Raw genomic sequence first — 17,372 nt, 5'->3', positions numbered from 1 at the left:
AGTAAAGACTTTCTCCTCAAAAGCCTGTGGTCTCTGCCATACAACAAATAAATTTTCTATGTACATTTAAATAAATAATATTTTGTTACTTCTTTTCTGTCTGCAAAATGACAAGGAAAATTAAAGACAATATTATAAAGATTAGAACAATTCTTCAGGGAGCCAATGCCATGAAAAAGTACAGAAGGGCATATAAGATAGCACAGGTCAAGGAAAGGATTTTGTAACACGCCGTCTGTTTTTAATTAGCATCTTGGCACACTGGAAGAGCTCAGACATTTTTCCATGAAGAAATGTATTACAGACTTTTCTAGCTGCCAATTAAATGGCATTTAGCTACACTGACAGTAGTATGTTGTTTTGGGTCTGCAGAAAGCGCTTGCTCATGCTAGAAAATCTGGGACATTTTGTTTTGTGTACAGGGTTCTTACTGGACTGACTTTTCTATCCCTTCAATTTTGAATGTAGGCATGAAGGAAACCTTCTATGAAAAAATTACCAAATTAAGAGTGCAAGGAGCTGGCAGAGTGGAGATAATTATGAAGTGTCAGTTTGTATACACCTGCTGAAAGTCTGTCCTCCATTCAGTTAGATGATAATTTTTAAACAATGGTAGCTAAATACTGGGGTGTTTTATGAGGTTCATGTTTTGTCCTGTTCAGTAGAGACTGAGGTACTTTGTCACCAGTTCTGTCCTATGATCCATTTAAATATGAGCATTTAACATGAAACTGCCCCTCAAGTGTGCAGCTCCCTATTCATTTTCTCTAACAGTGAAACCAATGCTCTCTGCCCACTCCTGTCCTCAGCTGCTTGTTCTGACTCTGGCGGTTTTGGGGGGGTTGAGGAGGTGGGTTTGAAAGATTTGGGCTTGTTTAGGGTTTTATTTGTTTTCTAGTTCTTTTGCCAGCTAATTTATTTAATCCAGTTTAAAGAATAGCATTAGAGCAGAAACACCAGCAGTGATCTGTGGAAGAGAGCAGAATCAATAGTACTTGCAAGAGTTGGGATAAGAGAAACCATCCTATTAAGGAAAATGTTGCACAGAAATATGTTCTTAAAATCACCATGCCAGTTCTGCAGAAGCTGGCAATTACAAATTAAGCGTAGATTCTCTCACTTGTATCATGGTTTTAATGTCTGATAGTGCTATGTAGAGGGAAAAAAGGCAAAAAGTAACTTGCCTATTTGAACAAGACTTCTCCTTGCTGAGAGGTTCATATAGAGGGCACTTAATCTTACAGTAAGATGTATGCTAGCTGGTGAGTGTGATGTCAGTTCCCTTGAAATGACTGGGCATGTTCACTGTCTCAAAAGTGTCCCCATTTCTAACATGGGAGAAGTTGATCTTCCCTGAGTAAACTACAGGCAAATTTTCATGAGAATTGTCTTGAAAGATAGAAAAAAATCCAGATTTCTGCAGCAGGTGGAAACCTTGTGTTCTTTTATATTGTGTCCTTTCTTACACTTCCCCCTGTATTAGGTGTGGTATCAGTTCCTGCTGTGAACCATGAAGTGGGCACACCTTCATACATCTTTGAATTGGGCTCTGGTTTGCTCTTGAGCTTGTATGTTTGCTCTTTCATTTCCCCCCCAACTTTAAATATCCATTGTTAGCATTTTCAAGGCAAAATACAGACAATAGAAGCAAAGCCAGAACTATTTGTGTAGGTCTGGAGAAAAATGTCTGGTTATCAGGAGAGCAGTTAATGTGATGCTGTTGGGTTGGGTGCTACAAAGCACACTGGTTTATAATAGAGCTTAGAAGCAAACAAAGCATCGAGAATCACAAGAATGTTGAAAGGTCTTAGTTGCAACAAAATAAAACCTAGAAGTAGATTCATTTTGCCTGGCTTCCCTTTGGAAGAAATACACTGTGCATCTGTTTTTCTTAAAGAGAGATCATTCAGATATCAGTACATTTCTCCTGACATATTTTTTGTCATTGGTCAAATTCTGGTGTACCTAAACCAGCAAGCAGTTCCAGAGACACCTGCACATTGACTAGGACATGCTCAGTGGACTAGGTGTTGTGACATCACTATGGAATTTTGGCCATGAGAGCTCACTTCAGAGGTGATCACTTCTAAGTCCACAGTGAACTGTGAACTGGCTACTTTACGTAAGGGAAAGGAGACCACCCTCCAAGTCTTTCTTTCCTCCAAAGCTGGCAGCAGTTAAGCAGCCATTTCCTCAGCTTTTTGACACAGGGACTGGCCTGGTTGTTCTGCTTTTAATGAAAATGGTATAATAAAGAAGGATACCCATAATACGAACCTGTATAGACAGGATAGGGCAAAGTCAGCAGAACTTTCCAAATAAAAAGGTTTGGGCAGTCTTGTGATCATTCCCAAGCTTGTCTGTGTTATGAGCTGTTGTAAAGGCATCTCAAGTTTTATTATGCCTAACCTGCAGAAGGCCTCTTCCTGGCAGTGACTCTTGGGGCAAGATCCACCAGGAAGCATAGTCTTTTCAGAACTGTTTAGAATTCACAAGACTTAGTTTTGTTTATTGAAAGTACAGCCTCCTTCTCAGCTGCTTTAAATTTGCCATTTGCTGCAGAATTTCTTAAAAGGGTCAAGAGAGCCAAGAGAGCAAAAACTCGGACTCATGAGGTATTTGTAGGAGTCTTTGATCTCAAAATCCTTCTGCTCCAAGCACAGTGGTAACATAGCAATGACAATGTTTTGTTCTTTAGGAGATCGGTGAATACTGGGTGTGATTCGGGCTATTGCCCATCCATGTGGTGTAATATTATGGGCTTAACACCAAGCACAGTAAAGTCTCATCATCACCATCAGTGGATTTTGGATTAGGCTAGGTATGCGCAGGCAGCTCATTCTGAACAGAGAAAAGGCCAGCACAGTTTTCTAACAGCAGGATGAAATCAAGGGTAACTTTAACAGGATATGGCTCTGCAAAGGGAACTGTACTGAACATGAAATCACAGGAAGCTTATTCAAATTGTGTCATATGTTGGTAATGAAAACATTCTAGTCTAATGCAAATATGCAAATATAGTCGTTGGCATGGAGTTAATACCTTGAAAAATATTAAATATTTTTTAAAATAATTTTTGCTCTAAGTTTTGACCATTTGTGTCTGCTGTCCTCAAATATTTTAGCAAACATGTTTACTTGTAGAAGTATTAATATTTTAACCAGATATTGGAGAGTATGTGCTAGAAATGTATGCATAGATAGTAATAATAATAATAATAATAATAATAATAATAATAATAATAATAATAATAATAATAATAATGCATATGTTTGCTCTAGAAAGGAAGCCATGGAAGTTGTGCCAAGTCTGACCAAAGAACACCAGCAGTGGTGGGTGGTGAATACCTCTAGCGGCAGCAGGCAAAAGTAGCTTTAATTTTGACTGTCATATACTTGCACCAAGATTTTTACTAGATGGTTGATTATCACCAAAAATTGTCGTTACCAGACAATTTGGATACATTGGAAGAAACAGCAATTTGTTTCTTACCACGCAGAGCCACTGCGTGGGAAGCCATCGGTGCCTAAGGCGTACTTGGCTCTGGTTAATAGCGGAGAGGTGGAACATGACGGCACATTCGTGCAGGACACACTGCGGCCGCTCGCCGTGGGCCCGCTCGGTCCTTGCCGCCGCCGCAGCGCGGGCCGGCAGCGCCGGGGCCGCGGGCCCGTGAGGGCGAGGGGCGGCCCTGGCGCTGCCTCGGGCCCGGCCTCGCCCCCGCCCGGCCAGGCCGCCCAGCGCGGGCGCCGCCCGCGGCCGCCGCGTTGCCGGGATACGGGGCCGCGGCGAGGCGGCGGCGCGGGGCCCGCGTCCCTCAACCAGTGACGCCCCGCAATGTCCCCCTGCAGTGTCCCCCTGCCCAGCCTCGAACGCGCCTGACCGCCGGCCCCCTCCGCAGCACGGCAAGGTGCGGGGTTTTCGGCTAGAACGGCAAGTGATGGGAAGCAGAGCGAGGAACGCATCCACAACTCCCTCATCCCCCCTGCTGGAACCTTGCAGAAAGAAAAATAAATGAGTTTCGAATCCCATTGTGCCTAGTCAGTACCTGAAACAGCCGGGAAAACAAGCAAGGACCGAGGGGCGGGCGCTGGTCCGTGGGCGCAGCAGGCGGCTGCCCGCTCCGCTGGCCCGCACACAAACAGCCATGGCATCGGCAAAGGGTGAGCCAAGTGTCGCCGGGCTGGAGAGAAGCTGTGCCACTAAAAATCCATGAACCACTTTGGTTTTAAACTGCTACATGGCAGGAAATGAGATGCTGAGCTTGGCAGAAAAGGACCCTGGAAAATGTGATTATGCTTCTCTTTTGATGGGACTGTTATAAATATTCATAATATTGCAATTTTGGAAAAGCGGTTGTTTTGGCATGTGGTTTGGAATAGAAAACTAACTTCCAGGCGCTTCTTTGCATGGACAAAACTGGAGTCAGGTTACTGCTCTGCTGCAGAATGTGCTTTTGTTACCGAAGAAAACACTACGCTGCAAAGTTTTCAGGAGGTTCACAATGTGGTTGGAGTATTAATTAAAGAGAAATGCCTAGGTAATTGATGGTGGATTTCAGTGAATGAGCCAAAGGAAATGAAACACGGGGTTTCACCATCAATGGCAAAATATTGCCATGGCAATGGGTGGCTTTGCCAGGAATAAACAAACAAACAACAGGCCTCTTTCAGGAAAAAAGAGAATTTTCTGTTCTCACCTCACCATGTCTGTGCCATTGGACATCTTGGAGGGGAGAAGATGGTATAGCCTACTTTTGCAAGTCCTACAAATCCAGCTTCCCTCTCAGGAGGTACAATTAGATCATTTCCAGAGCAAGAAGTCACCTTTATACTGGGGGATGGGAAAGCAACAACATTTGCTTAATAATTATTTCAGTACCTTGGCTACTGTAATTATTTTCCATTTTTTACAGGAGGTGGATAGGCTCAGAAATAACCCAGGTTTTTGCCACTCTTAGCTGGTGCTGCTTCAGGGAGGGACTGCTGGCAGGGAAGGTTTTCTTAAGAGCAAAAACATGGGCCTGCAGTTAAATTAATAAAGACCTTTACAAAAACACAACAGAGAGAGCAAGGCAGCTGAGAAAGCACGAGCTGCCCTTTCTTCCACGGGCTCAGATGCCTGGCAGGGAGTGTGGCCATGCACAGGCAGTGCTGTCCTCTCCCAGCATGGCCTTTGAAGGTGGCCATCTGCCTCTGAAAGCTTTCTGGACATTTCTGGCTGCACCAGTCCCTCAGAGGATGCAGTCCCACCACCTGGTGTGAGCTCTGGGTGTCTCCCCTCACCCCTGGGAGATGGACCTCAGCCACCACCCAGTCAAGGATTCAGCAGTGCTAGAGTCCTGCCCTGTAGCCATAGACTGAATTCCTTGCAGTTTTGCAGGCTGTTGTTCTGCCCATAGCCTATCAAATCCGAGGTGGGCACCTGGATATACACTAAGGCCTTGCTGGGATTGTTCCTGAGGATGATAGACGTGGCCTGATGTTGATCTTGTGATTTTGTGGCTTTTTGTGGCAGGAGCAATGGGCTAGAGCCAGGTGGCCATGAGAAACCAAAGGAGGGGTAACCAGAAGTCAAAAGAGATCTCCTCATTGGGAGATCAGGTGTCCCCTGTGAGGAGACAGCATCCATGTGAAGGAGCTAATAGTGAGCCTGACTGTATTAAATGTTTGTACCAGTGGGTTAACCCCAGTAGTGCTTGTAATCTGTCTAATATAAACTGTCCCACGGGGAAGCGTTAAGACCTGTTAAAGTTTGCAAAACTCCACTAATAGCAATACTAGATTGAACAAAAAATCATCCTGTGTGGCTTCCCAGCTATTTGGCATTTGTTAGCTTTGTCTTACCATTCTTAATAAAGTAATACTTAGGTGCTGCTTAAGTTTCCAATAAAATATTTAATGTATTTTACTGTAAAGTCTTCAGGCTGAGGACTGTATCTGACAGAGCACTCATACCACACCTAGCAGTCATTTGATAGCAGCCTCCAGGCAGTATTGTAAAGGTTCATTATTACCACCAAGATCTGTCCTTATCCTGTCATTCTTCAAAGAAGGTCCATTCTTAACTAGGGTTTAACACAGCTGGTATTTAAATGACAATTTTCTTTTTTTTTTTCCATTGAAAATAATCAAACCAGTTCCAAGAAAATACATTTTTTAACTTGAACTTTAAATTAATGTTTTTCATATAGAACTGTGCTTGATCCACCTATGCCTTCATTTAACCAGCTCAGAAAACATGCAACAAATAAGAAGCATTCTTTTTCTGAGGAAAAAAAAAAGGAAAAAAAAAAAGGAAAAAAAAAAAGCTGTATTTGGGATCTATTTTGCATGAGAAAATATTTTGTTTAGGAGTGACAGTCAAAGGCATTCTCTCATACATTGTAATATTTTCCATGTGTGGCAGCTTGTTTTTCAGTGGTACAAATATGTGCAATAAAGACCGAGGATAAAAATGAATCTAACAGTTTTTGCAGCAATGCTTTCGATGGTTTCATTCGATTTCATTTTCCTGTGGATACTGCCATTAGTTCTGCTGCTTGCAATATGTGAAGCATAATTCTGAAAGGTTCATGAGGTTGTAGGGATCCAGTAAGAGATGACTGATTTCTCCCCCACACACATATACTCCACCCCACACCCACTCACCCACCCACCAGCAAAACATAATGCTGTACTATTTTTGGAAACAGGGAAAGGGCCTCCCTGTGAAAACAGAAAGCAGTGTATTTCTCAGTTACATCACTTTGCAATCTAATGCTGTGTTGTGCTCAGTGTTTTTGTGGTGATGCAAGTCTTTTTTTTCTTTCCTTTTTTTTCTTTTTTTTTTTTTTTTCCCTTCAGCCGGTTGGATTTTCCCCATCTTACAGCACCTCGCAGGTCTCTTCTCTGAGCAGTACGTTGCCTGAGTGAGTGGAAACATACAGATCAGCTGCAGGTTTCTATCTACAAAAACAGAGTGAAAGAGAAAGAAAAGGGTTGGGAAAGCAGAGACAAATATTGACCTGGACTTAGAGAAAGACATCCAATGGCTGAATAAAGAACCCTGTTCATGTTTTGGGATATTCTTTCAACTGGCTGGAACGAAAGCGGATCAAAAGAATGGGAAATGCCAGCAGACCCTTTAGAAGAATTGCTTATTTCTTATGCCTTTTATCTGTGCTTTTGCTGACTGAAGGGAAGAAACCAGTGAAGCCAAAATGTCCTGCCTGGTGTACTTGTACCAAAGATAATGCTTTATGTGAAAATGCCAGATCTATTCCTCGCAGCGTTCCGCCTGATGTTATCTCACTGTAAGGGCTGTAAGCATTTGGTTATTTAATTTATGATTTAAATTGAACTAGGATATGTGGTGTTCTCAGTGCATACTCCCTGCTTGCTGCAGGGAGTACCTCCAGCATTCAGAATCATCAGCTAATGTGTTAAAATTGTGCTGCATCCTTGAATCCTGATTTTTATATCTCTTTCATCTGTCTGTCTGTCTGTGTATGTGCACACATCTCATTTTATACCTTCTTGTATAGTACATGAAACCTGTCACATTATATTGGGGGGGGGGGAGAGGTAATTTTTTTTACTTATATAAATAAATTTCTCTGTGATGACCAGATCAGTGTTATAACCATGGATATATGAGGCTACATTAATGTACGGTTGTTTTTTTCTTCTTTACAGATCCTTTGTGAGATCTGCTTTTACTAAAATCCCAGAAGGGAGTTTTTTGCTCACACCATCTCTGCAGCTTCTGTGAGAAATATTTATATGATACAATTTTTGTTATGAAGTGTATATGTATTCATAAATATTTCAGAAAGGGTCTTAGTATTAATTTTATAAGAAACAGCAGCAGAAGATTTATTAGATCATAAAATACATTACTTTTGAGCAATTTGAAAGATACTGCATGTTTATTTTTTACTTAGTATTTTGCAAGGCTGTCTGTTGTCAGTACTACTTCAAATGCTTACATGCTGGAGCTTTTGGTGACAGAATGCATGATATCTTAATTATACTTTAATTAACATTACAGTGAGGACTTTGGTATTGCAACAACTATTCTTGTTTATTTTCTGCATTCCTGGGACCTGATCCCAGTGTAAAGCTGTCCATTTGCAACTCCCATCGACTGTGAGCTCAGAGCCCCTCAGATCAGGCCTGTCATTGCAGTGGGACAGGTCCTGAAGTCCTTTTCCATGTAAAATTGCCATTGACTTCTGTGGAAGTTTAGTCACTTCAGTGGGAGTTTTGCCTTCATAGTACCTGGATTTGACCCTGCTTGTTATTTCATGGTCTTAAAAGTAATGACAATTTTCTTCCAATTAAAGATTGAAGTAGTTATTTAAAAATCAAATACTGTGATGAGGTATAGACGGAAAGAGAATATTTTGGGATGTTTAACTATTAGTTGCATTTCAAGATAGGATTTTTACAGGCTTACAGGCTTTCCTGGAACTGTGGGCATACGATTATATAATTGTGAGCTATACAGAGGTAGAGGGGGTGTAACCTGAACTGTTTATAGTGGATGTGCTGCCAGCCTGACACACACCCAGATTTGTCTCAGAAATCCGGCAAGGCAGACTCCCCAGTGTGATCAAAAGCAGAATCGGATGTCTGTCCCAAACCCACTTCCGTGTGCTCTGGATGTGGTCAGAGGTGTGTGCTGGTGGACTGGAGCTGTCTGGCTGTTAAATTAAACTGGTGGCATACCAATAGCTGAAGCCCTGACCCTGGCTGTACTCTGCTACCTCAAGTGGAGCTGATAAGGAGTTGCAGACATACTGTACAATTTTGGATACAGGGTAAATAGGTAAATGCAGTTACTATGGAAACCTAAATGCTTTTCCATCGTGCTTTATTCCAGAGAAGCTTTTTTCAGGTGGTCACAGATCACAAAAGGGACACATTTCACATAATTGCTGCAATGGGCCTTCCAAATGAGAGGGGGAAAAGAAAAGCAGCAGCCCTGGTGGGGCTTGTATCTGAAGAGAGTGAGTAGGACATCATCTCTCTTGGCTACGATACACCACCTACACTTAGCAATCCCACTGCAAAGCAGGCAGATTTGGGCATGGTAGAGTAGGACAGACACAGTCATCTTATTTTGAGTTATTATAGTGCCTGGCACAGTGGGCTTGGACAACGTCTTATGACATTTTGCTAATGATAATAATTTCCATTTCTACTGTACAATGAAATGCACGGTCTGTGCTGCTGTTAATAAATGCTGCAACAAAAACTATGACCCCAGAAAAGCAGGGTTTGTTCCACTGTGGGCTTTGATGAGTGATGTGTTTTCCAGATATATTTTTAACATGGTAGTTGAGCTGCTTGCCATCCTTGGAATTTCAGGCTGCTGATCTAAAGCAAATGACTCCTTAAACACAGACCATAGAAGCAGGATTGTATCTGTGGGGACAACACTCCAGTTTGTACGTGGGAAAGAAAAATTTTATCTTTGGCAGAAGATAGTAAGGGGAATAAGAATATGGAAAACTTACGTTAATTAAATATTTCAGGAAGTTTTAGCTTTGCATGATTATAGATGTATTGGTAGGTTTAATTTAGCCAAGAGCAAGATTTAGCAGCTTATATGTATTTCTATAATAATAGAAATACATATAGAAATAGTCTCCAGCATTACGTTTTTGAAGTCCAAATGTAATTGGATATCTCCAATACAGCAGTCACAGATGTCTAAATATGGTGTAATTCTGCTGCTATTATTATTTACTACTATTTTTAATGTAGTAGCCCCAATGGTCTCCGGAAAAATCATGGTCTTGAGCTAAACACTACTCATAACTCCCAGTCCAGGAGAGCTTTTCTTCTTGTGTAGTATGGATGGTATGCTCTGTGCTCTTCGTGTGACAACAAAAACACAGAGAACCTACACAGATATAGTGAAGTGCCAGCAGGAGTGTTCCCTAAATGCAGAGAAAACCTCCCAGCTCTCATCTTCAGCACTTTTATCTCTGTGTATCAGCAACATGCTGAGAGTGCCCTTATAAACTGAAGACATGAAAGCCCACAGAAAGAAGGGAGGTAATCATGGCATCAGGATTTGTACCTCCTCGCACTGTACTGTTCCTGCCAAGTGATACAGTCCCCAGCTACAGCGCCATACCTTCAGCCTCCATCCCCAGAAGCAGCAATTATGGTGACTGAGGACAATTTGGGGGAAAAATACTTTGTGCATCAAATATATCTGATGTAGCCATTGGGAAGGGGTATGAGTTGGAAGGCAAATGAGCTCACCAAGTGCAAGACCTATGCTGTAAGCCTGGCAATCTATAAAATAGCAATACTATTTAAAGAGATACCACCCTGTTCTGTAAATTATTGAGTGGAGTACAGAAAAGGAAAAATTATCCAGTAAAATCATATCAGAAAAGTAAAATTAGTTGCAGGATTTAATAAATTGGTCATCTGGTTCAAGAATTATATTTAAATACTTGTTTTCTCTAAAACTGATTTTGACAAAAAGGAAGAATTTCCTGCTTGTATTTTTTCATACATTTCATATAGGAATATTCTGAAGGTGGAAAAAGCACAATCTGAAACAGCCAACTGAGAAAATAAATTACCTACAATTTATTCTGAATGTAAACGTCAACATAAGAGATTAACTCATTAAGTGGATTAATTAGTACTTGGAAATCTTGCATTCCTGACTGCCTAAGGATGCCATAGTATGAATCTATTTATCCATCAGGTCAATTGATTAAAATATAGATGTGCATGTAGTATTCCACTGGGGTGAAGTTCATCGTGCTTTATGATGTCCCACCACATTAAAAGTGTAGCAGTCCAGGGCTAGATTATAATGGACAAATGCTAACATGTCTGATAAGCATAAATAAAGCTGGAAAAATCAATGCTAGTCCACTTTTAATGCTTACAAAATTACATAAAATTAAATGTGCTGCTGGTATTTTTACTGTTAGATGCATATGCTAAGAGTATCTCCAAGAGGTTTAGTGAGGTCTTAAAAATATTTTTGACTTGAACACTGACTGAATTTAAGAGATTTTTCTTCTTTTTTTTCCCCAGTAACTTTCAGTACCCTCAGGTTAAATACACTCAGAAGTTTAACTTAAAAGTTAAAGGATTTTCCTTCCTGCCAGTGTTGCAAATTCAACCTGATGTCAGGGTAACCAGCAATTTAAACCACGACAATTTAAACCTCTGTAGTACTTGAAGATTTCATTGTTGTCCTAGTATATCTCCAGAGGCACTTGTACAATCCCATTGTTTTTCTGGCATGATAAACCCACGTTTACATCCCACAGAAGTCAAAGGAATTTTATCAGATGGCCTCAGTAGACAATTGTTGGATCCTTCCCTTTGCACCACACTGTGGTGCAATATTTCAGCCTTACAGACCTATAGTGCTTGCATGGAAAAAACCATGAAACCAGGCAGTGGAAATTGTGCCTTGCTGAACCATTTTCTAAAGCTGCTGATAACCTAATGGTCTTTTGTTTTGCATTTCTTTATGCAGGTTGTTTACGTCCAACACTTTTGATGTTATTAGTGATGATGCTTTCATGGGCCTTCCTCATCTAGAATATTTGTGAGTGGACAAAAGTGTATTTCCTGGCATTATTGAATAGAGTGGGTGGGCTTCCAATTTTCAGGCATTGCTTGACCAGAATCACTTTATGACCCATTACAGGTTCATAGAGAACAACAACATTAAGTCAATTTCAAGAAATACTTTCAGAGGACTGAAATCTTTAATTCACCTGTAAGTAAAGTGATTGAATATATTACTTTGTATATTTAATATAGTAACTGAACCACTGTATTGTTTAATTTCTCATTTTCATATATAACTGTTCATAGTTATTTAAGTGGCATTAATAGTAATTTGATTAGAATGTTAATCTTTGTGTTTCCACCAAAGACTTCCAAACTGTGGTATGTGTAGAAGGCAAAGACACAAACAGCTTCCAAGTACTACATGTTTGGCAGTAGTTCCCTGACTTTCTCTGCTTGGAGCACGGGGAATTTCCAGCTGAGCATGTAGGAGCAGGGAGAAGTATGAATTGGGAATCTTGGCACTGAATGAGGTCAGTCCCAGTTTGGGACTTGGAAAGGAGGAAGGTGGGAGCTGTGATTGGGAATGTGAGAGGCTGAGGAATGGACCCACACCTCTTCTCAGGTGCTCCAGTCTGACATGCCTCCAGGAGAATATTACAGCCATTCTTGGGATAGGCCATCACTGTCTGTGCCCGTGTTCACTTAAGACAGTAATAGTATACAGAAGAATTTGATTAAATCAAACTTGAAAAATCTCACCCAGAGCAATTTTGGAGACTTGCAACAAGATGTTTTTGTTATGGCTTACTGATCTACTTCTTCCATTCTGCACCTACCTTCCTCTGCACCCTGTCCTCTCCTGCATGGGAGCAGGAGCATCCCACAGTCAGGACCTGTCACACACTGACACTGGGATGTGCTCACTGTTCCTTGTGTGCCGCTCAGCCCTTCAGCTGTCCCTGCCCTCTGACCTGCTGCAGCCCCTTGCTGCATGAGCTGGGAGGGAAATTGCTCCAAGGCACTTTGGATGCAGTGTGCTGTAGGAGCAACACTCCCCATGTCCTCACCAGCAGGAGCATTTCTCACACGGTGCTCAGTAGGTGAGACACACATTGGCAACAAATACCTGCAACATTTCACTGCAAACAAGAGTAGCTTCCTTGTCTCTGAGCTAGGAAGACAGTTTTTATACAGGCTTTTGTCTCTTATCTTACAGCAAGTTTATCTTGTAGCAATAATTTAATTTAATGAGGAATACATTTTTTTAAAAACAAAATATACACTATAAGAAAACAGGAAAGAAAAATACAAAAGAAGAAAAGGAAAAAAATCTGTAGTGTGCCTGGCATGGATTTGTACCCAGTTCTGAGCATCTGCATTCTGAAGCATGTCACGTGGTGTGTGTCATAGGCAGGGGAGGGGATCCTGACCTTTTGGCCTTAACATGATAGCCTCCAAGAGGGTTTTGAAACAGGGCCATTTAACTTTTTCTTTCATATATTTTGACAGAGGAGAGAAAGCAAACATTCCATTTTAAACAGTTAATGCATAAATATAATAGTTGAATTGCAATTCACCACATCTTCACCACCTAGTAAATGTACCATAAAACACTTTATGCTTTCCCTTTTGGTCAGGACACGATTCACAGATGGCTGGAACCAAGCCTACTGTGACTACTCATGTAGATAAAGTTACTTATGGAATGGCTCTAGGTCTGAGGAAGAGGAACGAGAGAGGAGAGGGAAAGAGGTACATAAAAGGGCTGTGCACATCCCATAACAATCCATATTAGAGGTACAGGCAGAATTATACTGTTGTTAGAAAAAAAGATAGCTGGATAAGGCTGGTAACTGGGACCCTATCTTCAAAATATTTATGCACATGAATAGCTTTATATTCACAAATGGGTCCAGTACATTATTTATCATATGCATTTACTTATTTAGTAGCTGCTGCTGCCAGTGAACAAATTGCTTTTCTAAAACAGAGGAAGGCACAGTTTCTTCTCCACAGGAAGGCCACCATCTTGTCTTGCCTGTTACACTGGTTTTTGGGGATGCTTCAGGAGTTTCACAAGAGAAAACATACACAGAAGACAGATCCACATTTGAGGAGCCACTGTCATTTGCATGCACATTTTTGGGACATAGATGTGTGCATCATACTGCTATTGTCCATGGAGCACTATTCACAAAGACAATGAGAAATTTGTGGAAAATAACTGCAAATGCACCACTAGTTTAATCTGCTTAAAGAACCACTCCCCATCTTTTGGGGAAAATTTCATATACACATTAAGAATGATCATTTGGCACCCTGAGGCAAATTTCATTGAAGAAGCAAGAGAGTACTTGTGTACATAAAATATATTAAAATGAATCATAGTAAATGAGCATGCAAATAAGTTCTATGAAGTTAGGTAAGATGAACTTTGTCCTATTTATTCTATTTACTTTCTTTTCACAACATAAATTTTGGAATGCAGTAAGCTATCCAAACATTTTTACTTCTATAATGCAATTAACTTCAATAATTACAGTGTGTCCTTATTGTAAAAGAGAGCCATTTAGAATTTATTATTGTGCAACAGGATTTATTTGCTGGTCAGAGTACATTTAAAAACAGAAAAAAATGTAAAAGATTGCATTTTTTTTTACTAATTTACTAATTTAATGTCAGAATCTTACAGGTAGCATTGGATGGTAATTTCTATGCACAATGGGTAATTTTGATTTGCATTTCTCTCAAAACTGTGACCATTACTTTACCTGCATGCTTGAGCCAATCTTTACTCTCTTATTATAATCAAATATCCCATACAGCACATCTAGGCAAGACAGTGTTTTGTAATATGTAAGTATGCTTTTTAACAGTGGACTATAAAAGGCATGATTTTCATTCAAAAATTGGCAAATGGATAAACCTTGCTTAAATTTTTCTGTCAGTCAGGTACCCATGGCAGCAGTGAACTGCTCCTACTTCCAAGTACATCCTCCCTTTTAGTTTGCTATATAATAACATATAAAAACAATATAGGGCATTAAACTTGTCTCAGCTTGCAAGTCCACACAGCTTTCTCCGTGTGGGTTATCTGACTTTTAAAGAATTGCTCTGGAGCATAAATTTGCACATTAGTGAAGGACATGATACATTCACATACAGTGTTACAATCAGATGTACTTTGAAAGCAGTGAAGTCAGAATGGACTAATGGAAGCATCCCATATTTTACTGTTCCTGATCAGACAAACACTTATTTTTAAATGAGGCAGCAGACCTAGTACATGTGGGCTTGTTCTTGTATTTAAATATGTGCCTAAGTGTCTTTGCTTGGATAGAGAAATTGTGGTTGGTAAATAACATTTATGTTTAAAACAGAAGAGGTTCCAAGTCTTACTAGCTACAGATTCTAACTGGGATCTTAATCAAGAATGATTTCTTTCTATTTTTGTTTCTTCTCATAACTAATAAATAATTCTGTTAATTGAAAGAGACATAGACTATACCCTACAACATTATTCTTTTTCTGTCATGCCCTCTGTGACATCTGAGACCTTTGGCAGACTCACAGAGACAGTTAGACTGAAATGTAATATACTGTTTGTTCAAAGCCTGCTCACATTTCCTCGTCACTTTTACTAGATGGAATACTCGCTGAATTTAAACAAGTTTTTCCAACATTGAAAACTGAGAATTAATAAAATTTTTTTGCTGGTGTAATAAACATTTACACATGCACATGCTAGGAAAGCAACTCACACTTATCAACAATTTATTGCCTATTACTGCATATTTTTAAAAACTATGAGCTAAACCTAAGTTCATCAGCCCAGATTAGTAAGATTTTCCTTCTTGAAGAGGTACAAGAAAGTGGGGAAATTGCAGTGATATGAGCACTGTGTATTGGGATCTCATAGGGAAAACATCAGTAGATCCAATCATGACTAATTATTTTAAAATGTTAAATGGTGTTGGCAAAACACCAAAGGTGATAGCACTTTTTGCTCTGCTAAGTGATGTATTGTAAATGCTGCAAAGCTGCTGAAGAGTGAGAAAGCAGAAGGAGGCATGGCATTTTAGTGGAAGGAAAACTCACAAAGTAAATGAGCTATTCTTAAAAGCAATCTTTTAGAACTAAGTGTTGGAGAATGCCAGTGTTCTTTGCCATAAGTAAAAACCCCACACAGTATATCACAATTTGCAAAAATGTGTAGTTTCATGAACAACTAGGACTAATACTGAAGTGTTTTCTTTTACAGGAGTCTTGCAAATAATAACCTCCAGTCACTTCCAAAAGACATATTCAAAGGCTTGGATTCTTTAACAAATGTGTAAGAAAGCAATTAATTAATATTTTACTTATAATAGAAGTATAAAGAGATTATTTTAGAGGACATTCTGAGTAACCATTCAAACCACTAGCCAGTAAAGGGTCTTGTTAGTGGGTAGAGACTACACAGTATGAGTAGGCTTGTTTTTTTTTGTCTGCTGTTGTTGAGAATTTGTGATGGTTTTGAATATTCCACCAGTTATGAAGATCAGTAATATTGTTAGTAGTTATGTAATAAAGCTGCATGTTCATTAAGGTTTTGTGAATAAGAAGGGAGGATCCTTAGGGATGCATGAGAGAGCAAGGCATGCAGGGAAGGTAGAAGATATTTACTGGAGTAACATTTTAATGTGCAAGAAGTTCCTGGGAAAGCTAACTTTTATCAATAAAGCATGGGTCTAAGTAAGTATCCCATACTAAATCTAATTGCAACCATATCAAAACATCAAAATATCACTTATATATATATGTATGTATGTATGTATATGTGTGTGTGTGTGTATATATATATATATATATGAATTTAAAAAAATACCAGTAAAAATCCTGTTCCATCTGATCTGGGATAATAAGGTCAGAAAATCCTTTGCCTGCTCCCAGTATTAGCAGGTAGGCTGAATCCCTGGAGCAGAGCTGCAGTAGTGAGATGTGGCCATGGGCAGTGTATCTGGAGCATTACTTGGCAAGGCTGAGCGTAGCCAGGTGGTTACACAGTCTGGTCCTGGCGCTCACCTGTTCCTGTACATACAACCACAAATCTGACTGAAGACAGCTGTAAAAGCCTTAAACAGAATTCCTTTGCTTGTCTCTCCTGAAGCCCTAAATGAGTGTAGCTAAAGGAGATAGTGAATACTGATGGGCTGACCATCAGGTTACATTAATTCCTATTTTTTTATCTAGAATGCTTCTACTGAGAAAGGGTAATGCAAAGGAGACAGGAGTCATTAGTTTGGGAGGCTTTTGTGTACCTGTAAACTTGGGGAAATAGATGAAAATTTCTGACTGATCACCAAGTTAAGGTCTCCTTGATTACCTTAATATAATTAAATCTGTGTGGGTTCTGGTATGTAGATTTAACTATGGTTCAGAAGAAATTAAGTCAGGAAGGCCTCAAGTGAGAATAAGCAAGAGGGCACGTATTTAATAGAAGCCTGTTTTGTTGTTCTCAAGGAGAAATACATTAGCTGACTACTTCTTTTCAATGCATGATTTATTTGTTGTAGAGATCTTAGAGGCAATGCATTTAATTGTGACTGCAAACTGAAGTGGTTAGTGGAGTGGCTGGGCAGCACCAATGCAACTGTTGAAGACATTTACTGTGAAAGCCCACCAGAATATAAGAAGCGCAAGATCAATAGCCTCTCTCCAAAAGAGTTTGATTGCATTATTACAGGTAATGTGCCTCAAATTATTTAATCTTCTTAAAGCCAAAGCTGTAGTTTTTCATTCTAGAGCCCAGTTTTGCAGGAACGCTGCATTCTGGATGGAATTTCT

At 40.0% G+C, this 17,372-nt stretch overlaps 1 protein-coding gene across 2 annotated transcripts in view; it reads left to right on the top strand.

Moving 5' to 3' along the window:
• Positions 1–17,372, top strand: part of LGI1 (leucine rich glioma inactivated 1) — a 28,947-nt gene that overhangs the window by 9,839 nt on the left and 1,736 nt on the right. Inside the window, exons 2-7 of one of the 2 annotated variants that reach the window (XM_036385836.2) lie at positions 6,846–7,294; positions 7,677–7,748; positions 11,506–11,577; positions 11,680–11,751; positions 15,808–15,879; positions 17,102–17,271. In XM_036385836.2, coding sequence (XP_036241729.1) covers positions 7,104–7,294; positions 7,677–7,748; positions 11,506–11,577; positions 11,680–11,751; positions 15,808–15,879; positions 17,102–17,271 — 649 coding nt within the window. In that variant the 5' untranslated portion in view covers positions 6,846–7,103. Of the gene's footprint in view, positions 1–6,845; positions 7,304–7,676; positions 7,749–11,505; positions 11,578–11,679; positions 11,752–15,807; positions 15,880–17,101; positions 17,272–17,372 lie in introns of those variants that run through there. The other variant, XM_036385837.2, reaches the window with a different exon arrangement.

The sequence above is a fragment of the Molothrus ater genome, chromosome 8 (assembly GCF_012460135.2).
Source record: "Molothrus ater isolate BHLD 08-10-18 breed brown headed cowbird chromosome 8, BPBGC_Mater_1.1, whole genome shotgun sequence".
In the NCBI taxonomy this organism is placed as follows: domain Eukaryota; kingdom Metazoa; phylum Chordata; class Aves; order Passeriformes; family Icteridae; genus Molothrus; species Molothrus ater.
This window is presented reverse-complemented; position numbering and strand designations above follow the sequence as displayed.